The sequence below is a fragment of the Pocillopora damicornis genome, chromosome 2 (genome assembly GCF_964200805.1).
Source record: "Pocillopora damicornis chromosome 2, jaPocDami1.2, whole genome shotgun sequence".
Taxonomy (NCBI): Eukaryota; Metazoa; Cnidaria; class Anthozoa; order Scleractinia; family Pocilloporidae; genus Pocillopora; species Pocillopora damicornis.
In genome coordinates this window covers 21,465,216-21,493,069 of record NC_142671.1, presented here as the reverse complement: position 1 = coordinate 21,493,069, position 27,854 = coordinate 21,465,216, and the positions used below count along the sequence as shown (strand labels likewise).

Sequence of the window (27,854 nt, the reverse complement as noted above, 5' to 3'; positions counted from 1 at the left end):
AATCAAGAGCTTCTTTTGTTAGTAATCATTTCCTGATATTTTCGTTACCTCAATACATGATTCAGGGGTGACATTGTGGAGATTAATTATATGCTTGTTACTCTTGGCAGTCAAAGGGTAAACAAAGGCCGATTTTGAACCAATTGGGTTAGCTTGATCTTTACTGTATGCCTGCGAGACGTTTAACTCCGATTTTGTTGGTTGTATCAATCATAATGACGAAGAAGCGCTCTTCGAGAGTTTAAGTGTTTCCGCACCGTCACCATGTTTTAAAACAAAACTAACACATATATGTTTCACCTTGTAGGGATACACCATGAAGAAAATGCTAAATGCGTAAAGGGCTGAAAGTTCAGTTGGTCAATTCTTTGGAAATAAAAGTTGAAAGGATCAAGCTCGGCCCTGCATTTACACGGCTTCATATTGGAAACAATCAGGGACTGATTGCGCAGAGTAAAGGAAAGCTTTGTTACTAGTCAGCAAATAAAGTTGTGCATCCACAAGATTTTAAGGCTGCATTTAGGCTAAATAATACAGATTAGGCTTTGAATTTTTCAATTTTTAGTACTTAGCCAAAAGAGGTGATTGTATTCGTTTCAAGGAATCTAGTTCAAAATTTGGTGATTTAGTCAAATAGTTTAATGAGTTTACTCTTTTAATACCGACAATGTAGATAGCTAAAGAGTTTTTCGATTTATTAGTTCAATCAAACTAAAGTGAATATATTTCCAGTAATCTCGACTAAAATAGTGAAGGGGGCAGGAATCAGTTTTCAGCCCCCTTTTCTACCACCATCTTTTTTTGTCGTGTCCTTCGTATTGCGCTTATTAAACAATTCTCACTGGTAAGTACCTTGCCATTCTTGTTCATAAAACAGCGTGACCCCCTACCTTAAAGTAGAGGGAGCTTCTATTTTGCTTCACTGAGCAAAAATGAGAGTTTCATTTTCCATAAAGCTTTACGAGTTAAAATCATCAATAAATGGGTAGTTTGGGGGAGATTTCTAGGATAGTTCTTCAGCTGCAAAGAGAATAAAATGGATATTTCCCAAATGTGTCTCGTTCGATGATTCTCCCAATCACCCACCACCCCCACAGGCATTTGACGGCTCATGGCGTTGTGAGAATTTTATGTCATCTTTTCCCTTTCTTTTGCCTGACGTTCGCTGCTCCGCGTTTCGTAGCTCGTACCAGGCCCTTAAACTGGCCCGTCATTTTCTTTTGTTTCCTGTGACAAAGATCAATCAATTGATATATTAACGACAAAAGCCTTCGATAAAGAGCCATGGGATGACATAGTGGCTGTCACTTTCAAAGTGACAAGAAAGATCGTGATAAAGCATCCAAGGTAAAGTAGAGAGACGAAAAGAGAAACGCCGCAGTCGCCTATCAATATGCTTCATAGTTCCTCAAAACATTTCCTATTTCTTTGCCAGTGAATGTACTTTGTCCCTAACGTTTGACAACAACTTTGCAAAAACGCAAGAGAACGATTATTTTGTTGAAAAGATGTGACACACTATGGCAAGGTCAAATTAGAAAGTACATTGGTTTAACAGGCGTTGCACACCATATTTGCGAAAAGGGGAACGCGACTTGTGGAACACACCATTCATTTTGCGATGAACGAGACGCGTCTTGAGAGGTTTTTGCTTGTCATACTTTCCTCACGATAAGTATGACAAGCAAAAACTACTTCTGGGAAGTGAGTTGCGATAGCGTTCTTTTTTCACGATAGAGAGGCGAAGAAGGAGAGGAACCGGGAAATTTCAGGATCCCTCAGCCCTGCTGCAATCAAATAATATAAATTTTGAGGCAGGTCAGCACTTACCTCTTGTTGAGCATATTTAATTGGAGAGGCACATAAGCAAATGGATCTGGTTTTCCTTTCTTCTTCACATCACCGCCCGCTTTCTATCGAGTTAATGAAGAGAATTTCTTAGTATCAGTAGAGATTCAATCCTGGCTTCTTTGTAACAGTTCAATACACGAACATTTTCGTTATAGCACCAAAGAATTATAGTCTCTGTCGCAGCCGCCGTTTGGTCTCGCAAAAGTCCCTCTTTTGACAAAGCTGCATAACAGACTCGAGAAGGGCGCTCAAAAAAAATAAAGCAGTCGACAAAATGTCAGGTATTTGCTAGTTATATGCAGTTCTTCAAAATGGCAATCGAAACGAAAGATCAACATTGAGAAGAAAAGTAATATTGTACCTAATTTTCCATTTTGATTTATCTACACATCTGTCAATGGGTGAAAAAGGAAGTTAACTTTACGAAAAGTGAGAGACCGCAACAGGAAGCATTAAGCCTAACACTGAGGAAGAAATTCGAGAACACAATCAATAAGGCGATGACTTGATCATTTAATGAAACCATCGGCCAATCCGCCAATCGACTTGTCAGTCTTTTGATCATATTAATCCCTTAATCAATCAATCAATCAATCAATCAATCAATCAATCAATCAGTCAATCAATCAATCAATCGATGAATCAATTAGTTGGTCAACAAGTAAATCGCTCGGTCTATCGGAGAGTCAGGCGGTCCCTCAGTTAGTCAATAAGACAGTACGTGTCGGATCAGTAAGGAGGACAGGAGGGTAATGAGAGACAGTTAACAAAACTAACCCATACCTTCGCTTTGTACTCAGCTCCAAACGCCTTATCACTCTTTTCACGTCTCGAAGGAACCTCTGTTAGATAAACTTAAGGTAGTTAATTCTACGTCATAACAACAGAGCAGATGCCAACGAAAAAAAAACAAACCTTCAATGAGCGCATCATCTTCATTATTACCACCAAAAGATTTCCGCTTCTTTTTCCCTGGGAATGGATCCTTGAAGAAATGTGGAAAAATGTTATATGAATTAATCTTTAACTAGTGACAACTCTTCATAGCAAAATAATAATAATAATAATAATAATAATAATAATAATAATGATAATAATATCAATAATAATAATAATACGACATCGGTTCGTGCGTCTTTTAAAGCAGTTCTGTAACACCCGTACAAAAAGTCAGTGAATTGAATCATTTGTTACACAACTTCTGGTATTTAACAGAAAGTAATCCTTTTGTTGATAGAAACTCTTATTATAGAATAAATGGTTGTTATTTTATCATGAACGGAAATGGTTATGTATTCTATCAAGAACATAGATGGTTGCTTCTTTTTCTAGCTAAGTTACCCTTTCCACTTGTGGGTTTTCTTGCAGGTGGCCGCTTAAACGAAATAGTACATTAAGTCACAAAATGTGCACAACTACGCCTGTCAGTAATAGTAAAACTATATCTCCTATTGAAAATGAAATGGAAAAAAGAGCTACTAAGGTTACAGCCATGAACTACTTTCCCAGCCTTGTTAGGTCTCGTCAGCGAGGCATGGCTCATTTGTGGCTCACTTTTTATTTCTTCGTATTGATTTACATATTTTCGGGGGGGAGGGGTGGGTCAGCGGTGGCGGCTGCGTCAATACTACTGACCCCGTAGTGCGCATTGTGCGACTTCAGTGTATGTTTTGCTTATTTCTTATCATAGGCTCAGCCCACAAGTGTATCAGCAATACAACACGGCTTACCTCTTCCATATCCTCCACGGGGTCCTCCGGACCTGTCAAAAATGATAACATAATCACAGTTACAAATACGCAGATGGATAACACGCTAACGAAGGGCAGTTTGAATGAGCAGTCTTACACATCAACAACTACAATATAATTCCTGAAGTCGTCTCACAGGACATGTACCTGATTTTCTCTTACGCTTGGATCCAGGCTCGTGTTGTTCCTCCTCGTCCTCGTTATCTTGGATGATGAGCTTTCCATCGGAAGAAACCTGGAAATCATCTGTTGCTTTACGTTTGGTAGGCTTTTTTGGATCCGTTGCTTGGGACGAACAAAAATATGAAGTCAATGGAGGACTTTAAATTCATTCATCTTGATGGATTCAGACGTTCTCTCTAACACTTCTGAGATCCATTGTTAGCAAAGAGTGTCTTCAGATACAGCAGTTTCAACTATGCATTCTTGAGCTACATTTTCTACCAAACATTCACAGAGGAAAACATCTTCCAACTGTTGCCATGACAGTATCGTCCGCAAAACGATCTTGAGCTAGTTCATGTAGCTATGGATTCTCAGTAAGTCTTTTTTTCTCTCTCTTTTTGGCCGCAAAAAAGTTGAAATCATGTATGGCGCAAAACTCTTCTGTCATCAAATGTTCCATGACATTGTAAGGATTGAAAAAGTATCAGCCTAACAGAGTAACTTATCTAACTGTTCATGCATGCTCCTATTTTTCCTGTGGTTTTTCTCTGTGGCATTATCGTTAACTAAGTGATTTTAAACCGCTATGAATTTTATTATTTTTCGCTTATTATAAGCAAGCAATATTCCCTTCAAAGCTAACATTTTACTTAAGCGCAAAAACGTACCTAAGCATCCTGGATAACGCTATCAAAGGGATAAATTGCTATACAACGGATAAGCGTTTACAAACGTACTGCGCTAACCTCCGGATACAGATTTATCCACTGGATAGCATTATCCAGCCTTCGAACAACTGGGGCCTGGATGCTAGGAGATGTCTTACCCACAACCCTCTGCACCACTCCCGGGTCAAGAAAATCCACAGGCTCTTCTTCAGTTCCCTCTCGGATCCAGGCTTTTGGACCTTTCACACGTTCACCGGCTTGACCTGTTTTGGCAGCCTGCGAGTCGATTAAAAAGTTTCAAAATTCTGTTAATTATTGTTTCCACGGCATTTCCCTATGCTCAACAAGAACAAATATCATCTTTCTTAATTCAGGTTCCTACAAAGATCAGACACTCATCAGTAGTAAAACATCCCTAATATCAACTTGAAACAAATGTGGCGTTGAAGCATGTTTGGAACGGGTGTTGATACCTGTTTCTTTTTCTTCATACCAGGTCTCTCCTCCTCTTCATCTTCTCCAAACATAAGATCTTCATAACTAAAAGTAAACGTTGCACTGACGTGAACTCTAAGTAGGTGGTACGAGACAAACTAAATCGGATAGTGCGATCCACGAGCTACGATCGCGGCGTAGAACAGACCACAGTCGCTTTGAGACTTTTCTCATCAACTGAATGATTGAACGTTTTCCTGAACGCAAACTGTTCACTGAATAGTGTAATGTTAAACGAACTTCACTGGAACCTTCGATCAAACAACACCTACGAAAACAGAAGAGTGTCCCCTGTCCGTTCAAAGCAGCGATTAGATACAAAGGATAGAGGAACTTCTTTTCAGTATGAACAAGTTTGTATATAGCCTTTAAGAGAGGTGCTCTTGGAACAGAGGTATATCATATCAGAGGGCCCTCCAGAATTTCCTCCTCGAATCATCAGGGCGAAAAAAAAGTTATGACAAAAAAGGATTAAAAAAAGGTTTCTTTCGTTTTACGCCGAACTCAGAGCGTTCCCAAATATACTAGCAATATTAGTACAACTGGTATATAAAAGTTCGATAAATGTAAATCGATGATAACCCAAATGCAATCCCTTTGTGCAGTGGGACTGGTGATGCAATGGCGTTGTTTACTCAAGCTACTTTTGGGACTTGCGCCTCCGCTATATCAAAAACCAACCTTTCAAGTTGTGGCGATTCTTGATCGAATCCTTCTTTGTCCTCGTGCTGGAGAGATTGAATTAAGTCGAATTACGTTACAAACAAGACTCAAAGCTGGAAACGAAGGTACCCAATTACAGATTCTACAACTTTTCAAAACGTATTGAGTCTCTAATGCGTTATCACCATAGAGCTACAGTGCAAAGAACAGGGAACAACTTCACGTTTAAAATTTGAATTCGATATTCCTGTTGGTATGTTGCTCTTTTCCATGTAAATTGAAGGTAGCATAATACACACGCATACAAAACTATACTATATTAACAGATAGCAGCATTTTTAATGATAATACGACCGAGTGAGGTCCAACTATACAAGCGATTAGCAATGTCAGACGATCTCGTAACAGGATGTATACACATAAAAGAGGTGAATATATGAAAATGATATATGTGGACTGCGGTTTAAGAAATAAATATGAAAGTGATATTCACGGTAATGAAAACTACTTGAGCGGTAGTGAAAAAAAAAAAAAAGGCCTGAAAAAAAATTCAGGCCTGTACGGGGCCTGTACAGGGATTTTAACCCAGGACCACTGCGTTGCCGGTGCAGCGCTCTACCAACTGAGATAACAAGTCAACTGGGAAATGTTCTCTACGTAGTGTTCATTACTGCAAAGATTGCTTTCATATTCAGTATACACATAATTGGACATAAAGTCCTGTAACCAATCAGTCAAAATTATGACAAAATTTGAACCAACTCAAGCAATACTCACGGATTTTCTGTCTCTCCTTGCCGCCATTTTCTGCCTTTTTAGTCTCTGAGTTGTCTTGTAAGTGTTGTGAACTAATTTTTGATGTTCTTCAGGGGTACTTTTGTAGATTGTTTGGTATCTAAAAAACAGAGCAATCACAATAAAATCCGACGTTCGTCATTCATAATTTTTTTCAAAAATAATTTCAAATCATAATATTTCCCGAGCAACGTTAATATACAACGATTCACTAAATTTAAGTTCTAATTGGGTACCATTCTCCCACCAAAACGTATCTTTTGGGGGTTTGATGAACGAGAGGTACACGTCAGTGTATTCGGCGTATACTCTCCAGCGATGGAAAATAGACCTTGCAGTTCTTCCCAAAACTGGCCGTTAAAACAAAGAAACGAAATAAAATTTAATTCATGTTCAAGTTTTGATTCGAGTTTTAAGAAATTCTGCAAAATCTACATTTCCTTCACAAGTATACCGATATCAAGGTCAAACCATCATTTCAAGAATCTTTGGGTGTGTGTGTTGGCTACACTCAACATTTTTCTGAGGTAGCAGGAAAGTAATCAATATAAACAAAACGAGGAAATAACATTACGATTTTAATAAAGGAAACCAACTGAAATATAAACGGCTCAGATTTACTACTACTGACCCAAACTTCCTGAGGAGACGTTCGAACAGAACTTTGATATTGAAGCGAAAGCGCCGACGGGCATCGTCGTTCCAGGCTACCAGACCACCAATCTACAAAAAAAAGTCCAAACAACATTTCCTAAAAGGTAGTTTCAACAGCACTTGGTCCTTTAATGAATTATCTGATGCGAGACGCCACAATGATTCAACTCTCAGCAGTTTGAAGTACAGCTTTCCCTTCGCAAATAACGACATTTACTACTGTAACCACGAGTTTCACAAAAATATCTTTTAAATTAATGGATCTTCATTTTTTCACTTACGAGTTCCTGGAGATAGGGAAGCAAGTCCTGTTGATTCATAACAGATATGATAACCTGTGGAAAAAATAAACGATTGTAAAACTTAGAGGTTTCAATTGAGAATTGTAGTAGCAAGAGGACAGTGTAAAGTAACGGGAGGATATTCTCCACGTCTAAAAAAAAAATACACTTGTAGCTCAGGCTTTGGAAATTTAGCCAAAGAATTCTGCATTTCAAACGATTATAGTCATTATTTCGATGAGTTTTAGTTTAAAAATCCTGCAATCTCTCTGTTACGCGGAACGTGAGTCAAAGTATCAAGATGTGAGCGACTTGACCTTAAGTACGATGCACGATGCGACAGTAATTTCGCGGTGAGTGGAGCATGTCACTTGCATCGCTTAAGGGATGAAAAAGTAAGCTTCCCGACTGCGTATCACTCTAAATATTAAGGAAACCTTACCTTGAAGAAGCCTAGACATGACTTGATCACCTCCCTAGCAGTGGATCGCAGACAAACTAAAATACCTTGTATAAGTTTCTCTAGCAAAGCACTGGGAACATCGTCTGAAAATTGAAAGCGTAAACACAACGTTAACCATTCAATAAACGTAAGGCGCTGCTTAACTCGAAATGTGCTTTTGATGCTGGTCTAATACTCACGTCGAAACTCGTACACAACCTTAGACAGGGATATGATAGTGGCACTTATCATGTGCGGTGAGCCCGCGATGCCCGCAACCACCAACTCCAGAAAAGAGATCAAACATTCTAAAACAAAATAAGAGATATAAAATAGTAACAAGTGAATTCAACAGAACAACTAACCTGTAAAATAAAAACACTCAAACCTCTGAAGAATGAATTAACTGTATCCGAAAAAAAACGTCACAAGGCGTTTTCAGAAATGTTGTTATTATTTCAGAGATTTCCTCACCTTGTCTTGTCTTGCCCGACGAACGGAAGTTGGCGTTGCAGCATTCGATCAGTAAAGTCAAGGCCGATGTGCGAGCTTTAACAGCAACTTCTCTGGAACAAAGTATCACCTTGAACAAGACAACGAACAGTTGCGTCTTACAGTCGAAAATTAACTGAAAATTGTCCGTACAGTTAAAAACTTCTAACCTTGTCTCATTGAGTGTCATTAAACCAAGAACAATGTGATCAAAAAAGCCAATCAGAAGAAAGAAAACTGAATGTCACCAGGAGGAAATGAGAACTGAAAGAAAAAAAAAACCGCTCGAAGAACGGGTAAGCGCAAGATATCGACTTGCTATCGCTTACTGTTTGATTTTTTATTGGTTGCATCTGATTGGTTTAGAGGTTTGGGTGACTTTCCTAGACCAACCAGTTAAACAAAACCAATGTAATCTGAGTTGTGTTAGATGTTCCCTTGAAAATCACTCTTTGAGGAAGTTGGCTGACTTACCTCAGGAATTATGGCTTGAATAAACTCTGCAGGGTCTTCCACCTTTTTAACTATATGAGCAAGGCAGCGCAAACGGGGCTAAAAAGGAGAAGAGAAACAGAATTAAAATACCTTCTTCGCCAAATCTAGACTCGTGTTAAAGTCAAATGCTTTAACGTAAAAGAAAAGGACCAGAAAATTTTACCGAAATCATTACGCGCAGCATTTACGTGGCCCATAAACCCTTCACACCCTAACCTCAGCATGCATATTCTCCATACTGTTCTCTATACAGTTCCTTAAGTGCAGACAAGGAGAATTTGTATAACAATCAAGAGCTTCCATAGTAAGTGATCATTTCCTTTTCTCCGAAGACCTTAAAGTTTGATTCGGCCATAAGACTGTAAGGAGAAATTGGCAGCTGGTCACTCATAGTGTGAAGGGTTTATGCAGGAGTTTGCACTGCATGTAAATTGTAGCACCCCATGAACAGATGTTGATTCATCGCAGGTAGCCCTTCACCAGCTCCTCAAGTTTCTACAAGGCAAACGTGTTCCTCGCCCTCCCCCCCCTCTTTCCACCTTCCCCCCCCCCCCCGCAAGAAAAAAAGGGGAGTAATCCTCTTTCTTTTTATATCCAAGTCGTCATCTTCATACCATGACAAAGAGTATTGTACGTTTATAAATTATGGTTCAAATCCCCAACAGGAGACTCAGAATTTCTCATAGGTTAGCTCATCATCTCAACAGTACTCACAGTTTTAGAAGCTGAACTTGACGCCGCTAATGTCTTTAAAAGAATTTCTTGAAGTTCGCTAAGATGTGAAACGACGAACTCTTGGCTGCTCTCAGATTCAGCGCCACAAATCTGTTCCAATACGCGATAAGCCTTCTTCTGCTGCGTAATATCTGTGGCCTTGAATATAAACAGCACGCAAAAGGTGATGCATGACTATTACTTCGTGTCATATGGTTTTACCTCTAACTAGAATGCTTTTAGAGTTATTATAATATTATTTCGAGTTAATCTTCTCAATCCTTGCCCTCCTTGAAGATACATTGCAAGACACAAAAAATTAAGAAAGCCAAAAAAAAAAACAAAAACAAAAAAAACACACACATATGCAAACAAAAACCACAACTTCGGTGAAGTTATTAAATCGCGTACTTTGCTATAACATGCCTTTATTAGAAATTTGCGAAAATCTTGAAAATTTTTCTTTGTTGCACAAACAAAACAAGCTCAAAGTGTTCACACTGGACACTTCATTCTCTTGTATTCACCTGTAACCATGGCGACGCCAAATCATAGAGCTTCTTTATATTTTGCCCATCCACATAGGGCACCATCGCGATAACTAAGTCCATCATCAAATGTCTGAAAAAAGAAAAATGAAAAGTACTTATTATTTTTATTTAAATGTACACTTCCTCAAGTTTTTGCATCATACATGTAAGCAGAGTACATCTACCGTAGATCGTTGTCATTTACACGTACGGTGTAACTGACAGCAATCGCCTGGTACATGTCTATGCTAGCAGTCTATTCTATTCAGAGGTAAAAAGAGAAGAGAACCTACGTTTAAATTGCTTTGGCTTGTGTCTGAGTTAAGGATTCTGTTTTCATTATCATTATTATAATTTTTAGCAGCTAACATTTCTATTCCATCTTGCGTCATAACTGATCTCTCTATGATGAGGGGCGAAGTAGTTGGCACACCTCCCTTTAGTAGGTAGTCGACACAATAAATAGCAATCTAGTAATTTACATCTAAGTTACTTCAAATTCCCCTCTCTCTTCTCCCTAACAATGTTGCAAGAAAATTAGGGACCACTTTGTTAACACCAGGCAACATTGAAATGGAGGAGAGGGGGTGACAAATAAGAGTTATGGAAAAAAAGTTCAAATAATATCTAGTACCGTGGTTTTCCGTTGCTTTTACCGTCGGTTAACTTTTCAAGACCCTTGGAGAAGAACGTGGCCACGAGCTAGAAGAAGGTATAGGACAAGTTTTAAGTAACAGGATTTTATTATGGCTCGTCCGAACATTAATGTGTTTATATAATTCTAGGGGAGAGAATGTTCATTTGGGTCTTATGCAATAAGTTGTGAATTTATTTAAAATTTCACCGAGCAACGTTTCTTGTCTTTCGAGCAAAATTTTGCATGCACCTTAGCCCACGCAACGAGAAACGCGATAATTTGTGAAAACACTCTTTACCAGGCTTTTCCTTGTGTACAAGTTTAGGGAAAACAAAGGGCTGGTTAATAAAACAGAAGGATGGAATTATTTCAAAAACCCTACTTATGAGGAAAATTCGAATTCTATTGATTGTTTAAAACTACGGCCCAAATTAGACCTTGTTTCAATAATCGACCCAAGCGTCTTGTCGCATAATTCCTTTTGCTTTTTGGCCAATTTGCTATCAATGAATTCGTCTTTTCCTTCTCTATCCAGCGCATTGACAGTGCAAGAGTAGCTCGCAATTTTTTTGTATCACAAGGAACACGAACTTTGTCTTATCCTCCCTTGTGATGCGGTTTGGCAAATGGAGTAGCATAGAAGGCAAGTTACTAACTTTGTGATCTGTTATGCTCAGGTAAACTCTGACTGTCTCCAGTATTGCCAGTTTATCAGCATCCCCTTCATCGTCTTCCGCAGTGTACAAGTTAAACAGGATTGGAAGGTAGTTCTTTGAGTATTGGGATAACTCCTTTTTGCTTGCATCTGACAGTTTCAGCAAAAAGAAAGTATGATTAGCGATCTGTTACCTTTGCACAACAAAGTTGATGTAGGGTCTGCATCAGATAAAGAATGACTCGTGTGGTTATCATAGCTGATCCCACAGTGACAAGGGGTATCACCATTCCTCAAAGATGAAATACTAGCCCCTAGCCCTCCCCCTTCCCCACTATTTTGTCGTGATTCCTGCCACTATTCAATGGTACCCATTAAACCCATGTGTGACAGCTGCGCCGGTCCAGCTTAAGAACACAACACAATGTCCTTCCTAAGATCCAACCCTTTTTGATCAGCAGCTCAACGCGATTTACATTGGGCCACAGAGTCTCACGGGAAAAAAATCCATACAAAACAAATATAACGATAGGCTAAAACAAAACGGGAACAACAACAAACTCATATAACCTAGCCCAGGTTGTTTACAGGCTGGAAAACCCTATCCACTGGATAAATCTCTATCCGATCGAAAAGTTACTACGCTTTTAAAACTCCTATCCGCTGGATTAGCAATGTATATGCTTTTTAAACAACCGAGCCCTGCTATTCGCCTCAAAACAAGGTAACGTACGTCGTTACTTTCTTGTATGTCGCTTTTCGTGCGAAGCGACTGGTTTCCGAGGGGCACGTCTCGTTTTAAAATACGTGAGAATGCCTTTACCTCCGAGGGGCTGAAATTTCAACACGATATCTTCTCATTGTACATCCACACATCTAAGATATGATAAAAAAAACCAGAATTTCAAGTGATGGCCTTACCATCCGACACCTTGGAAATAAGCAGCCTCAAAGCTTGGCACACTGTTGAACGTAAGTCTGCTCTCTCTGTAAGGGCCGTGCCCAATATTCGAGCGACAGACTTGAATGACTGCAAAGGAAATTGATTTCGAAAGATTTAGCTGTATTAAAAATCTTATATTCGTTCGATCAGTAACGTGTAAATATTAATGGCATGGTTTCCTATCACGAATGGCTTAATTAAAAAAAATCTGAGTAGAAATATGAACTCTACCAGGCATATGTCGGTCGGTCGAGTGCAAAATCCTGGTAAAAGAGCCCATATCTGAAAAAAAATATACATGTATCATTATCAGGTTATCCCACAAGTACAAACTAAAGCGGTTCATTACATATTAAGTAAGCAGCACAAAATAATCGTTTTTAAATAAACTTTGTTTTCGAATATTCCTCAGTTTTCCTTTTACCCACTTTTGTTTCCTTTTGATATTTTTAGGGACGATTCAATTTTTTTCTACATATTTTTTATACCATAAAGAAAAAAAAAAGCCAATAGTCTTGCCGCAAGCGCAGGACAAGGAATGTTTTGTTTTTACACAAGTCGATGAGATCAGGTAGGAACATTTACATGCTTATAAACGAGTACGATGAAAGGAGTCCTTAAGTGTAGCCAATACGTCACTTTTTTTGTTTTTATTTTTACCTGTAGTTGCAAAGTGTCATATACTTTACTCTCGAGTAGTTTCCCTGCTTCCTTGAGAGTTGTAGCTAAAAGGAAAAAATTATACACGTGAATCTCTCTTAAAGGAAACTCCTCTGTTAGGAGAAATAGGACGCCAATCACTCTTACGGGTTTAACGGTTAACAAGTGGAAGCAGTCACGTAAACGTCTGGATTGGACTCTTTGGAAGTCGCCATAAGTATTATTCAGGTTTTCGGAAAGAATAAATGTGTACAAAATCAAGGACGTCCTGCTTGTTCCTGTACTGTCAGAGTGCTGTATTTATTTCAAAAGCAGTGCGGCGGGTGTTTTACGACATATGTAAGAAGCTGTCATACCTTTGGCTCTCAGATCAGCTGACAGTGGCAGCAAAACTTCAAAGAAGTATTTTAACTCGGTGTCTTTGATGTTATCTTTCAAAACAGGCAGAAGCCAGCTGCGTGGAAAGTTGCAAGGTCCACCTCTGGAACATGAAAGTAAAAATAATGTCTAATGTCAATGCTGAAATAAATCAATTGCAAGGAGTGGACGATGCGAGCTGAGAGAATTGCTATTCATCTTTTTATCATTCTATAAGTTTGGAGGGACAGCTTCGGGCGAAGAGATATGGACGATATTAGATTAGAACTAGACAAAATATTTCATTCCCTTTCCTTTTCTCATGATGCGTTCGCTTTTCCCCACGCTCGTCCAGCAGGACCGTAAGAGAACAAACAGCCTCAAAGTTTAGAGGAGAATGGATAACACAAAAACTGTTCACGAACATGCACAAAGTAAGCCAGACACACAGTGACTAGGTCTCTGTTGTACGCCGACGACATGACAGCTACTCTAGCAAATATTTCATCAGTCGAAAAAGTAATACAAATCCTTAATGACTTCGAAAAATGTTCTGGCTTAAAATGAACCTTTCTAAAACCAAAGCTATGTGGGTTGGAAAAAACAAAAATTCTTTAGAAACACCTCTGGGCCTTGAGTGGTGTACAGGTGTTAAGACCCTAGGTATTCACTTCTCCTGTGATCAAGAACAAGTTATAAAACAAAATTTCCAGGATAGATTAAATGAAGTTCAAAAAATGATTAATTTATGGAAACTCAGAGGTCTCTCCCTGTTTGGCAAAGTAACAATAATTAAATCTTTCCTAATCCCAAAATTATTATATGTTTCCTCAATAATAGAAACCCCACCCGAAATTATTAAACAGATGGAGAAAATGATCTACAAATTTTTGTGGAAAGGCCCTGATAAAGTTACAAGGCTTTCTGTGATAAATACTTTAGAGAATGGTGGACTGAATCTCACAGACCTTGAGCTACATATTAAAGCATTAAGATTGTCCTGGATTCCGCGTCTCATAGATGAGAAGGAAGAGCCCTGGATTTCTTATCTCAAATACAACTTAAAAAAATACGGAGGATGTTTTCTTTTTAGATGTAACTATGATGTAAATGATCTTGACTTAAGTCTTAGTAAGTTTTACTTACAGCTTCTAAGATGGTGGGCGGATTTTAGATGCTCCTTTTCTGATGTGAATTATTCTCAAAATGTAATTTGGAATAATAAGGGTATACGAATTAATAATAAACCTGTTTTTTATAAAACATACTTTGACAAGGGCATAACTTATTTGAATGATTTACAGTTCGATGTTGACAATGTGCGTTCTTATGAATTCTTTAAGCAAAAAGGGCTTAACACTAATTTCCTGACTTGGACAGCCTTGAGATCTTCTATTATTAATACGAAATCAAAAAGCTCCTGCCCCATCCCCACAGCGGGTAATCTCGATCCTATGAATTTTGATTATAAGTCTAAATCTTTTAATGCATATACTGCAAAGTGTAAACAGTTTTATTCTACGATGATAACAAGTAAAGCGAGAATCCCGAATGGCTTTAAAAAGTTGACAGCGGATTTTGAGCTTTCAAATGCGCAGGAAGTTTTCTCTATTCCTTATCTTGTTGCGAGCGAAACGTATGTTTGGTCGTTTCAATACAGAGTATTGAATTTCATTTTGTTTACAAACGATAAATTGTTCAAAATAGGGTTAAGTGATTCGGACAAGTGTTCTTTTTGTGGAACCTATACGGAAGATCTGTACCACCTCTTCTTTAACTGCTCCTTTGTGCAAGCTTTTTGGAACGTATTTACAGTCTGGTGGTTTGATCTTAGTGGCGAATATTTAATTTTGTCTTTAAAAGATATTATGGTTGGCTTACTTCAGAGGAACGATCTGTTAAATTATTTGATAATTTTAGGGAAATTGACTATTTGGGAATGTAGAAAAAATAACACCTCTCCAATATTTAGATTGTTTTTGCACAAGGTTGAAGTTAAAAAACAAGTTGAAAAAATAATTGCTATAAGAAACAGAAAGCTTCGCGATTTTCAAATTAGATGGGAATTTCTCATATAATTTTGTGTTTGCCCTTTTTTTAAGGAAAAGAATGGAAGACCAATGCATAAACTTAGATCTCATATTCTTCCTTGTTTATTAGTTTATTGTAGTTTATTTTTGTTAGAGAATTAACTGGGCGTCGCCATCGCCGGTATGTGTCACTGTGCAATGTTAAAAGAAAATAGTACTTTTTGTATGTAATGGCATAATTAGTAGACTGTGTTGTTAATAGGGCTGGATACTGTAAGTAGTGTAATTATTAGTGACTGTAAGTAGTGTAAATATTAGTGACTGTAAGTAGAGTAATGTAAGTAAGCATTGTAATTAGTGTAAGTGGTGTTTCATATTGTATTGTAAGCATTGTGTTTGTAATTAAAAAAAAAAAAAAAAAAAAAAAAAAAAAAAAAGCCAGACACACAGTGGGCTCTTAAGGCGCGGGCGCAGACGTAGGCGCAGCGAAGAATGAGAGCCAATACAGAAAAACTGAATCCCATAAAGAGAGAGTAAAAACTGCTCATTTTCATCTCGTTACCTCTAGGTTTACCTCCCACAGTGAGATAAAAAACCGTTCGGAAACATGAAAATCTATAATGTAGTGAGCTTTTCTAAAATCACTGAACATTTTTTCACATTCGGGCAAATAGTTCTCCATCAATGACATTCAAAATTTGTATTCAGAGCTTTAGCTACTGCACTCTGTTGAATAAGATATGACTGTCAACTTGAGAAACAATACAATGTGGTTCATGTACATCTCTTTATGAATGGGATATATTGTTTTAACATGTGTTCAGCTGTAAATATCTTTAGTCTCTCCTTACATTTCCTTGTCGAGTTGAAGAGGCACAGCTTCTAAAACAACCCTGAAACAGAAAAAGTAACCGTAAGACGACTTAAACGTATCTTGAACAATTGCCTCATCAAGCTTACAAAGTGTATAGTAACTATATGCAGTGTGCCAAGACGATAAGATTAATGTGAAAGCTGAAAACCTTGTGACTTTTACTTGCCCTTTCACCATGCAAAACTCTTATTACAATAGTGATACAGTGTACAGCTGCAGTATTTTCAATATACCTCGATAGAGCAATTTTCTTGTGTAGAAAGAAATCCGACACTAATGAATGAAGGGGGTGCGTTTCTAAAAAAGCTGTGGTGCTGCGTCGGTGGGAGAGTATAACAGGTAATTTGGTATTAACGACTCCGTTTATAATACCAAATTACCTTATTAATCCGAGACTACTTTGATTTTGCCTTCCTTGGTACGTGATTGGTCCAAAAACTCCGCCACTTTCCCGACCAATCAAGCTTAAAAGCAATCCCAACTCGATCACCCGCGTTTTCCCACGATTCAATCACTTTACAGGTTTCAACTTTGCTTTCACTTCTTATTGGCTCTTGAGATATTTTTCCTTTCCTCTTATTGGCTGTTGCGATTACTTTGGTTTAGGTTTTTCGACACAAACGAAATAGGCTCAATCACAAAAAATTCTTATAACCAATCTTCTAGCTCAGCAGCCAGCAGGGAAGGTTACTAAACAGATCTCTGAAACACTAAGAGTTGTGGTTTTACCACTGTACCTTGGTCCCATTTTCTGTATAGCCATGCCGACGGCTCGGTCCAACTTGTTGACATAAGGGAATTGATGTGTGCCACGCAAGTCACAGAGGGAAACTAGAAGCTTTAAGAAAGGAACATAAAACATTTAAAATGGGTTGCATAATAAGGTTGCCCTCTTGCAAAGAACAATTGTCACGGACCAGTAACTTATGTCTTTTGACAACGTGAGCGAATTTGCTGGGATAAAATTTCTAAAAGCTGAGCACCCTGGTTTTCTGGGACAAGGGCCTTCAGCCAAGTGGTTATTTCTCGAAGAATTAAAAGTCGCATGTATATGAACAAAAATGCATGAGTACAGTAATAGCGGAGCTCGCAGAGCGTAGCCCTATAATTATACAAAATAGTAGTAACCCATCAAGCCGAAAAAAATTTGGATGTACGACCGTACGACCGACCGTACAAGGTGCTAATTTTAGCATGCGCGGCTAACTGTACTACGGGCACTATTTTATAATCAGTCCTCTACACGGACACGGAGAAGTTGCGAATGAAAATCCATCAATATTACCACGCACGTTATCCATAGTAAGGGCTTTAGTTTTGTTGAAGAGAGGTGCGGGAAAAAAAATGCGAGCTCCGCTTTTGGGCTTGCCTAAATCTATATATTACATCAGAAACTAATGATGATTGTGATGGATTTTCACTCATAAGCATGGCAAGAATAGAAAAATACAGATACTCCCCACAACTCAAACTTCCCAGGTACACGAAGTACAATAAATGGTTAGAGTTTGAATCATTGTAAGTAAAATCACAATGAAAATGACTCAAAACAAAATCAGTCGCACGCACTAGCAAGCGACTGGTTTAAATAACTCACCTTTCTTAGCAATTTTGGGCAATGGTTCCCTAGGACCTGTTGAAAAGACGAGACTCAGCTTTTTGTACTTCGTATAGGGATGTTTAAATTGATAACAGAGAAGGCCTATACCTAGATGTACGTGTACAAGTAAACAACAAGAAGTGCTGTAGCATTAGAGTTTTGTGTAGAGGTAAATAAAACAAGTTAGACAAACAAACAAATAAACTTCGTTCTGACGAATGCCAAACGCTCGAAAAGTCAGCTTTGAAAATCCATCGGTGGCCATTATACATTATCAAATCAGTTGCTAAAACCAAAATTATCTTTTTATACTCCCCCACCGACGCAGCCACACAGTTTCTGTAGAAACTTAACCCCTTTAAGCATATTAACAGACAGACAGGCAGACAAACTCAGAAGGAGAAATTCACCTCGAATGAGACTCTGACGACCTCTAAAATCACAGACCATGATCCTTGATAACGATATTGAAGACCTGACTCTATGCATCTATAGAAAGATAAAGCATTTCATTACGATGCTCTGGCTAACGACAGTGTATTGCCTCTTTTAATGAAGTGGCTAACCCTCAGTTTGTCTAATACAAGAAATCAGAAACTAGAGACTACCAAGGAAACTAACAATTCTTAATGCCCACTTATTAATTCGGTTTTGCCTACTATGTTTCTAAATTGGGGCGCTTTTCAATTGAGTGTCATAAAACCCAAAACCAGAGTAATCAAAAGATCTTTAAGAGCCAATGAGAACTCAATGTGACACCAACCAAACTACTTAAAACACGGAAAAACACACGTGACCAAGTCGTGACTGTTTTGTTTTGCATCTGATTGGTTGAGAGAGTGGCGTGAGTTTTCTAGGCCAATCACAGAGAGAAGTAAAGCAACACCAATTCAGTCCCAGGATACTTTGGACACTCAATTGAAAAATGCTCTGTGATGTGAAAGAATAATTTCTGGTCTTCTTTGTTTGTGACAGTAAGAAAGAACCTGTCATATGTGGTAGTGACCATACTCCTCCAATTGGCCATTTTCGATATACTAAAATTCAAACTTGGCTCCGAGGCTTGGGGGACTTAAACAAAAGAAATCACTTTGAGATTGAGAGAAGAATAATTAATTTATTTTGTTTTATTTCCTCTAGCCTCGGAGTCACGTTAGAATTTTTAATACATCAGAAATGGCCTATTGAATGTCATAGCATGCTACACTGACATAGGATGACACTCACTTTATAATTTTGTGTAACGGGGTAGCGCTTGCACCCGAAGATTTGGTGATCTCTGCACAGACTTCTTCAGCAACTAGAGCAAGACACTCTTGAAGTAAAATCTGCATATATAAGAAAGTGGATACAGTCACTTCCTAGTTCAAAACATCAGATAGCAAGAGCCGAAACTCCATCTCGAAAGATACATACACGCCATTGATCTTTGTACACAATAGTGGCTTAGAATTTATGCTTTGAGATCTTTGTTTTAAACTGCACAGAAGTCTCACTCAGTACCCCAAAAAACTCATCGAAATTTTCATCTAGCCAGGTTTTGGTTCAGCGAGGGAAATGTAATTTTATCTTAACAGACTTCTCTGACGTTTGAGGGATAAGTTAAAACCCTGAACATACACGAAAACTCAAAACGTGAAACGAATTATAAGAAACAATAACATAATTATTATTGGAACGAAAACTGAGAAATGCTTTAGCGTCGAATGAGAGTAAACAAGACGTACGGGCGTCAGTCGATTTAGCCAACTTCTCGATCGAGTCCCATCATTCTACAATGATTTTAAATTCTTAGAACAAAGCTTTCACGATCCCAGGTTGGAATCTTACATCGTCCAGAAAAAAAGTGCATTAAGTTTATTGTTCACATCTTAAAAACTTTCGCAAACATATTATACGAAATATTAGTGGAATCATGAAAAGTCGTTTCAACGTTTCGTTGAAACGGCAGCCATCGCATCCTTGAAAATGTTGATTCGATGTTTTGGCGGCGGCATTTTGAAACAAGGAACTCCGAAACAGTGCAGAAAAAAGCAAGCTGACTGCGTTGAATAACGCACTCAAGACACAAGCTTTGACGCGCGAAGGTTTTGCATGTGCGTTGGCCATCTACCTCTGAGCTGTACTGTATTTTCAAACATTCATTTCTTCAATAATAGAAGTTTCACATCCTCGAAATTTCCAGTACACACAGTTGTGCAATCATGTACACGCACTCACTGGAACAATTACATGTACCAGTATTTTCGAGGTTTTGGTCACCCATTTGGAGAAGGACCTCTAACACCCAGGGTGCATACACCGTTTGGGAGGAAAACAATCTTTCTAAGATTACTCTAAAAGTGGCTGAAGAAAGACTCACATTTAGGTGGAAGTACTTACACTCATTGTGTCCTGTGCAGCTTTTGAGAGAACTCGTTGATCTGATAGAAAGTAACTCATCAACGAAGAAAAAAATCTTGGCAGATGGTTGTAGCAAAGAGTAGCATCTAATCTGCAAGGAAATACATAAAAAGGTTGATATACAATGTACAAGTACCAAATGTTACTGTATCTTGAAGCTCTGAATTGCTTCCTCCCTCCCTTTTAGAAGCCCCTTTGGTTTGTCATTTCTTTCATTTTTCCAACAGTAAATGCACAAAATTTAACAACTAGCTGTACACCGATGCTTTAACGTCACAAATGCAAATTACACTATTGAATCTGCATGTAATTAAGATAGCATTACCAGAACCATTTTGATGCATAATGAAAAGAGCTACAGTAAATCTTTTCCAAATTTACAGCATTTGCACTTCAAGATCTATAGACCCTAAGGTTCACACTCATACCTTGCGAGGTTAACATAAGCCTTCTCTATAGCTGAAATCCAGGCTTGTGATGGATTGCTGTCATTGACACTAGGTTGGTAATCATATAGAGCCTGATACAAGAAATGCATGTTTCAAAAAAATTAATGACTGACATTGCAAATTTTATTTGCTACTCAGTGCAGTTCTCAACTGAGTGTTGAGAGCCAAAACCAAAGTACAGTATGGCTATTCCAAAAAAGAAGTATGGCATCATGATGAGAACTCAAACTGAGATGCTGGAGAATAGCAAGTGACCTTGATCTCAATGGATTTTAGGTTTGCATACAGTTGGTTGACAAGGTGGTGCAAAGTTTTCAGTATAACAGGACAAAGTAAAACAACTCTAATGCAAACCAGGTTTACTTTTGACACTAAGTTTTGAAGACTACCTCAACAGTTCTTTCACCAAACAAAATAATCCTTACTGTATTTATTGCTGAGTAAAATGTGCTTAAATTATAACAATTTGTACTCTTTCTTCTTACATTGATTAGCTGAGCATTAAGCTGCTTGCTCAGTGTTGTGGTGTCTGGGTTTGCACAGAGCAGCTTATAAATGGCTTGAAGAGAATTCACTGTCACCATCTGGAAAAAAAAGAAACACACATCTTATTACATGAGCCAGAGGAGAAGCAGACAGAGTTTTTGAACTTTGAATTACTGCAACACAGTACTAACAGTGTAATGCAAGTATAAGTACAGTGTTCTATGAGACATACCACATTTCCTAATGTCATCAGCTTTAAAAGGCACTCACAAATGGTCTTCACATTCTTTGAAAAGAAGGAAAAAACATTTTAACCCTTTAAGTCCCACCAGTGACCGAGACAGAATTTCTCCCTACACCATCAGTATGATAGCAAGCAGACAAGTAATGAGAATAAAGAAAAAATATAAATAAGGGGATTATTGGTTGATTAAATTTCAAATTCTCCAAACTAACATCAAATGAATTGTATAGGAGACAGTAAGGAGAATCACTAATGGAATCTTGGGAGTTAAAGGGTAAAAAAATTCAAATTATTAAGCTTGTTGCTAAAGATGGGTTCTGTACTATAAAACCATAATAATAATTTCAATTCATGCAATCTTTGTGCAGGTACATTCGAAGGTGCAGTACATGTGTACTGCCCTTTAGTTTATACTTAAATATAGGCACACTCAGAGCAAAAGACTTTGGATTCTAAATTTCATTCCTCATGTTTGTATTGCTTTTTGGCTCTCCTTCCCCAAACCTGACAATACAACCTTTATCAATACAACCTTTATCAAATTTAATTTGCGGCTGGATTTGAAAATATTGAATATGAGTTAAAGAAGCACTACAAAATCAAATAAAAACTTCTAAAAACAAAGAACCTTGTCAAGGAGCCATAACTTTACTGACTAAAACAACTTGTGTATTTTGCCACCAACTAATTCCCTAAAATGGCAATAAAGTCAATCACTGCACATTATGATCAATTTTTGTATTTTATGTAAAATTTAAGAATGACAATGAATTTTTATGGAACTTTAAATCTGACCCACTAAAAAAAATTCAGTAACATTACAATCCCCACAATTTAATGATACAAACCTGTACAGGAAGACAAGGGAGTATTTCCTTTAGAATACCAATGATGTGTAAAGTGGTGGCTGTACCTTGTGAAGACCCTATAAGGAGTGACCATACCAGAATAAAGAAATTGAATTGGGATACAATAAACTCAACAGGTTAAAACATTACTGCTTGAAGCAATGTTTTGCTTGATGCAACGTTCTTACATCAGTACCTGGACTTAACTGCGCTTTATTGTATAAGGTACAGACCATGCAGGTGACTGTGTGGCATTAATAGGGATTAAGGAAGTCTTCACTAACCAGGAACACAACATTTGATTTACAGTTTCAACAACTCTACATTTTTAAAACTCTGATGATAAAGACGTCCACTGAGGAAACTAAAATGTCAGTCCATTCCTGCTATAATAGTCTTTTTGCAATTTTCTCACACTACGGCAATATCATGACATACAGTAATTGATAACTTAATCATCATGCCATACAAGTAGATATGCATACCTCCATTTTCTTCGATTTGTTGAACACAGAATTTGGCTGTTGCCCCACAAGCAGGGTGATGTGTCATATCTCCTGGTGGCTTCTCTAACAGTACTTTAACTGCCTCCTGAGCTGCTTTTCGGACCTGCAGTACAAACAGATGGCTGAGAATTATCAAAAACCATGTATGAACAGGAATTTTATTCTTATAGTCTTATATTGGTAAAACAACTTCTGGCTACACTGTAATTAGTTTGTTCATCCACATCTTGAACAAATGTATTTTACAGGTACCAGGGTTAATTCACTGATATATTGGGAAGTAACAAGTTAACCCCTAACACCCCAACATCAGTATGTATATTCTCCGTACTGTTCTCCATTTGTTTCCTAACTCCCAACAGGGAGAATTTGTTTAACAATCAAGAGCTTCTTTAGTTGCTGGTCATTTCGTTTATTCTTGAAACCTTAGTGAATGATTCTGGGGTGAGATTGTAAAAAGAAATTAGATGCAAGTCAATCTTGGAGTCAGAGGGATGATAGTTTCTGAGAGTCCCATATACATGTAGGACACATCCAATAAGTTCTATGTTAACATCAGTTGACTCTCGTTTGCACTAAATGAAGGTGGTAAGGGGTTAATTCAGTCAACAATTTTCCTTTCCCTTACCTTTGGTTTATTATGAACCACAAAGCTCAATACTCCATTGTAGGTTGTTATTGTTGATGATTCTGACCAAACAGCCCCTTCCTGAACACTGAGTAATCTGCACAGACAGGCAAGCAGCTGGGACAGAAAACAGAAAAAATTCTCTTGCATCATTTCTAAGGATACATGTACATCCCCATGTTAAACTTTAAGTATACTGTAATTATTTAACAGTAGTAGCAAAACAATGTCTCATGATGAGACATGATGTGAAATTGCACTTTTCAATACATGAAAAAGGTTAGTACAATATTATACTGTATATAATATGTACATAAGCTCAAGGACTTTACTGCCTAGTCTGTAGCTGAATTTTGCAGGCCACTTCAGTTATAAAGTCAAGATGCCATCAAGAAGACAACAAACCATGAATGAAACCTACACTTGGTCCCAAGTCCCAAGAACAAAAAGGACATTTACCTCCTTAAAAATGTACATGTTACAAAAACCCTGTACATCATGATATTAATACATAATTATGATTAAATTACGTGGACACTGTTTCAGTCCTATTTGTAATAATGAAATGTAATGCAAGTGGTGTTGGGAACCTGAGTTTGTTCTACAAAGATATATTTTGCATTGAAAAGTGACACTGAACACTTTACTAACAGGTCTAAGAAGTCCTGGGGTTCCATCAGCAGCATGAGATGCCATTATCTTGACAAGAACTTGACAAGACTTGGAGAATTTTGATTGAAGAATAGCATCAGGGACACTGAAAAAAAAATGAGAGAGTGAGAGAAAAAAAAAGAGATTTTGTTTTGAAATTTGCAAAGAAGTTTTGTCCTTCAACTTAATGAGACAATCATTTCTACTAATGTCTATTGTTGATACATCTTGTTACATTTTGAACTGCCACAGATAAAAGCTTATGAAAACTTCAAATTAATAACAATATTTTTAATAATAAGGTCATGGGTTCAAATCCCATACAAGCCTGAATTTTTTTACCAGGCCTTCTTTTCACTACTGCTTCAGTAGTGTTCATAACTGCAAAGATTGCTTTCATATTCACGTCTTTATCCACAGTTCAAATATATGACTTTCATATATTCACAGATGTTTATTCGCCGCTTCATGGGTTTGGAACCAACACAGTGACCAGCTCCCAGTTGGCTTGTTGGGTCAGTTGGTAGAGCACTGCATAAGGTTACGGGTTAAAATCCCATACAGGCCTGAATTTTTTCAGGCCTTCTTTTCACTACTGCTTTGTTCATAACTGTGAATATCACTTTCATATTCATGTCTTTATTTGCAGTTCTAATATATGACCTTCATATATTCACAGCCCAATATTTTTAATAATATATTGTGAATAAAGTTATATGTCCCCAACTGGTTAATACCTATCCATAAATCAGTGTTTACCCTTTACGAGCATCATTCATTATATTCAATTACACAACTTTGTACCTTTTAATAACCAAACTCAACAAAAATGTTATTGCTACTATTGCTTCCATCTCATCAGCTGACTCTAAAGCAGTCATCTTTAAACAAAAAGGATGGAAAAAAACATCAATACAAACATTCTGTGCCTTACTCTGTACCGATTGGATTTTTAACTTTGAGAAAACCAACAGTTACTGTTTAGTCTTAACATTTTTAAAGATTAGATTTATTATATGTTGGTCAGTCTTCATCCTTGCCAGCTGATCTGTTTTTGTTTTTTTTCATTTGGTCTTCAGAGACCATAAAATGAGCGAGTGACAAAACAATCGCATTAAACAGTAACCATGTGTGGATATTCTTCCTCTGTCACAAACAGTACAATGTATGTGCAGAACTGTGAATGTGCTTGCAGACCAAAATTCAATATAAACTAAAATTTAATATAAAATTGCCTAGTTACAAAGGAAATTTACACCAGTTTTTCCTCCACACTCCAGCAGACAGCAATAAGTCATTCATTGCATAACCTCATGACTTAAAAAGGGACATCTACTCCTTAAATATACACCATTTATCAGTATGCTTAACATGAGACATTCTCAGAGGGCTGAATTGAATGCATGAGAACGTAAAGTTATTTTATTAAGTAATAACCTACACTGTAAACTTGGATCACCTACTGTGAAAGCAAGGACCACTTCCATTATCACATTTTCGTATTCACAACTACGAACAACTAATAATTCTTTTCTCTATGAGTTTATCATGGCATGCATATCCAAAACTATAAAATTTAACATACCAGGGCAGCAAAATACTCTGTTTCAGATTCCTTGCCACCTTTTGATTTGATAACCTACAGAATTAAAAAATGGATTTAATTTTATATATCTGTTATGATATAGTTACCACTGACAACAGATACACCAAAATTCCCCTACAATACAAACTTACTCTGTGTATATGACTGCCTCATTAGAGACCATGTTTTAAACCTTCATTGGGCAATGTTTGCCTTTACCATTCACAAATGCCTCAAATTTTAAATATATATATATATATATATATATATATATATATATGTATGTATGTATGTATGTATATATATATATATATTGTGTGAAAACAAAATAAAATAATTCTTGAAAAAATCTTACCTCAGTGACTGCAGCCAAAACAGCACAAACCTGGAAGGGAAATTAATTCATCCATAAACTTTGTTGTGTTGCTCATAACACACAAATCTTTACTTGCTTTTATGTAATAAAACAATCCAGACCTAAAAACAATCATGTGTCATGCACACACAAAGCATGCCTGTAATGCACACAGATGTTTAAAACTTTTCTTTTGTTAGGTATTCACTTCACCTATATAATAGTGGACAAATATTCTCTGCATGAAAATGTAGTGAGTGAGTTCATCTTTCACCTAACTTCCTGAGATTTCTACAAAAGGCCTTGTCAATTAAGCCTTCAGTAATTATATCTACATACTGTAAGATTTTATACCATTAACTAATGGCGTAATTTGGCTTAGTTGGTGTTTTTCATACTGTAAGATTTCACAACAGTAACTAATAGCATAATTTCATTCAGATGGTTTATATATACATATATATATGTATATTGTAAGATTTTACACTGTTAACTAATGGTGTAATTTCTTTCAGTCGATAATTTATATATATACAGTAAGATTTTATGCCAGTAACTAATGGTGTAATTTCATTCAGTCTTTATTTACATACTGTAACATTTTATGCTGGTAATGAACAGTGTGATTTCATTCAGTCAGTATATATACATACTGTAACATTTTATGCCAGTAAGTAATCGCATAATTTCATTCCCTTGCCATATATACATGCTGAAAGATTTTATGCCTGTAACCAAATGTGTAATTTCAATCAGTTGTTAGATATACATATTGTAAGATTTTACGCCATTAACTAACAGTGGAATTTCTTTCAGTCAGTAATGTATATATCCTGTAACATTTTATAACAGTAACTAACGGCGTAATTTGGCTCAATTGGTGTTTGATATACTATAAGATTTTATGTTGTTAAATTATGATGCAATTTTATTCCAGTTGGTAATGGACATACTGTAAGATTATATGCCCTTAACTATTAAAGAGGTTATTTCTTCCAGTTGATATATATACATACTGAGTGATTTTACACCATTAATTAAAAGCTTAAAATCTTACAGTATGTGCACCAATGCAGATGGTGGCATAAAATCATACAGTCTATGGACAGTGTGAGTCACATATCATGCCATTATCTAATTACTGCACCACAGACCATTTATTTTGTGAACGGTTGGAACATGAGAGTTAGAGTGAACTGCAATATATGATTATCCTGGTGAGAGTTGTACTATAAAGGAGAGTTGACAGTGACATTGATTGATTTTCCTATAACTTTAGTATTCAATTTCTGAAAATTTCGGACCCTATCATTGACAACAGTCCTTCCCTGCAGGACTACACAAGACATTAAATCACACTACAGTCACCTGATGGTCACTGTAGGAATAAAAGCCCAGGTGAAACAAAAATATGTCTCAGTTCCCCGATATGTATATTTACCGATTTTAGAGCCAGTTCTCGATGGAAGAAGCTTAAATCAAAACGCTTTCAACTGACCTCTTTGTGTTGTGATGAAGGAGAATCCCAAAATCTCTTCACAGTAGCAAACACAGGATTGGAACAGTCCGTTAAGCCACTAATGCTGAAAGCACCAAACGTTTGTCCACTCTTCACACTGAATCCTTCGTCCTCTTTAAGCTCCACGTCGCCATCGTCATCGTGTCTTTCTTCATGTTTAGCGAGAGCTTCAACAGTTAAATTAGAATTCTGAGTTGAACGACCTGTGATGCTTCCTCTCTTTGCTGCCGTTCTGTACTTTCTCGTTGCCGGATTTGACTCGCAGCTTTGGCCTTTTCGCCACGTTTTGTGTTTTCCTTTTCGTAAACGCACCATTTTATGAGTCTAAAGTCTTTAAAACATGATAATCGGGCCTATTTTTCAGACTGTTCATAAACGCTGTTTACGAAATTCGAGTGATCCTCGTGGTCAACACGAGCCTTCGCTCT

The 27,854-nt window shown here is 37.3% G+C and overlaps 2 protein-coding genes across 2 annotated transcripts in view; one reads left to right on the top strand and one right to left on the bottom strand.

Annotated features, from left to right (window-relative positions):
• The window catches only part of LOC113683980 (myoferlin), a 59,015-nt gene extending 57,968 nt beyond the window's left edge, over positions 1–1,047 (top strand). Inside the window, exon 60 of the mRNA XM_089197325.1 lies at positions 308–1,047. Within this exon, the coding sequence (XP_089053451.1) occupies positions 308–340 (33 nt within the window). The 3' untranslated portion in view covers positions 341–1,047. The remainder of the gene's footprint in view (positions 1–307) is intronic.
• Positions 675–27,854, bottom strand: LOC113683952 (RRP12-like protein). The gene is made up of 41 exons (XM_027201240.2): positions 27,406–27,854; positions 25,908–25,937; positions 25,553–25,606; positions 24,772–24,848; positions 23,968–24,073; positions 23,317–23,433; positions 22,668–22,791; positions 22,183–22,259; positions 21,323–21,376; positions 21,090–21,188; positions 20,584–20,675; positions 20,135–20,246; positions 18,980–19,080; positions 18,163–18,241; positions 17,750–17,785; positions 16,890–16,990; positions 16,130–16,171; positions 13,248–13,372; positions 12,892–12,956; positions 12,463–12,513; positions 12,210–12,318; positions 11,290–11,438; positions 10,631–10,698; positions 9,994–10,087; positions 9,467–9,625; positions 8,732–8,809; positions 8,240–8,348; positions 7,966–8,073; positions 7,766–7,869; positions 7,324–7,377; positions 7,020–7,111; positions 6,371–6,488; positions 5,612–5,658; positions 4,909–4,975; positions 4,594–4,711; positions 3,750–3,887; positions 3,582–3,613; positions 2,767–2,836; positions 2,635–2,693; positions 1,831–1,913; positions 675–1,227 (listed from the first exon to the last, which is right to left on the bottom strand). Exons 1-41 carry the CDS (start codon positions 27,739–27,741, stop codon positions 1,134–1,136), a joined length of 3,828 nt encoding a protein of 1,275 aa, XP_027057041.2. The 5' UTR covers positions 27,742–27,854; the 3' UTR covers positions 675–1,133.

Excerpts from the sequence above, each read along its gene's own strand:
- LOC113683952 (XM_027201240.2), bottom strand. The coding sequence starts at position 27,741 with ATGGTGCGTTTACGAAAAGGAAAACACAAAACGTGGCGAAAAGGCCAA. Across the intron at positions 12,957-13,247 it reads AGCTGATCTGAGAGCCAAAG|CTACAACTCTCAAGGAAGCA; the intron begins GTATGACAGCTT and ends TTTTCCTTTTAG. Across the intron at positions 11,439-12,209 it reads TATTTCCAAGGTGTCGGATG|ATGCAAGCAAAAAGGAGTTA; the intron begins GTAAGGCCATCA and ends TGAAACTGTCAG.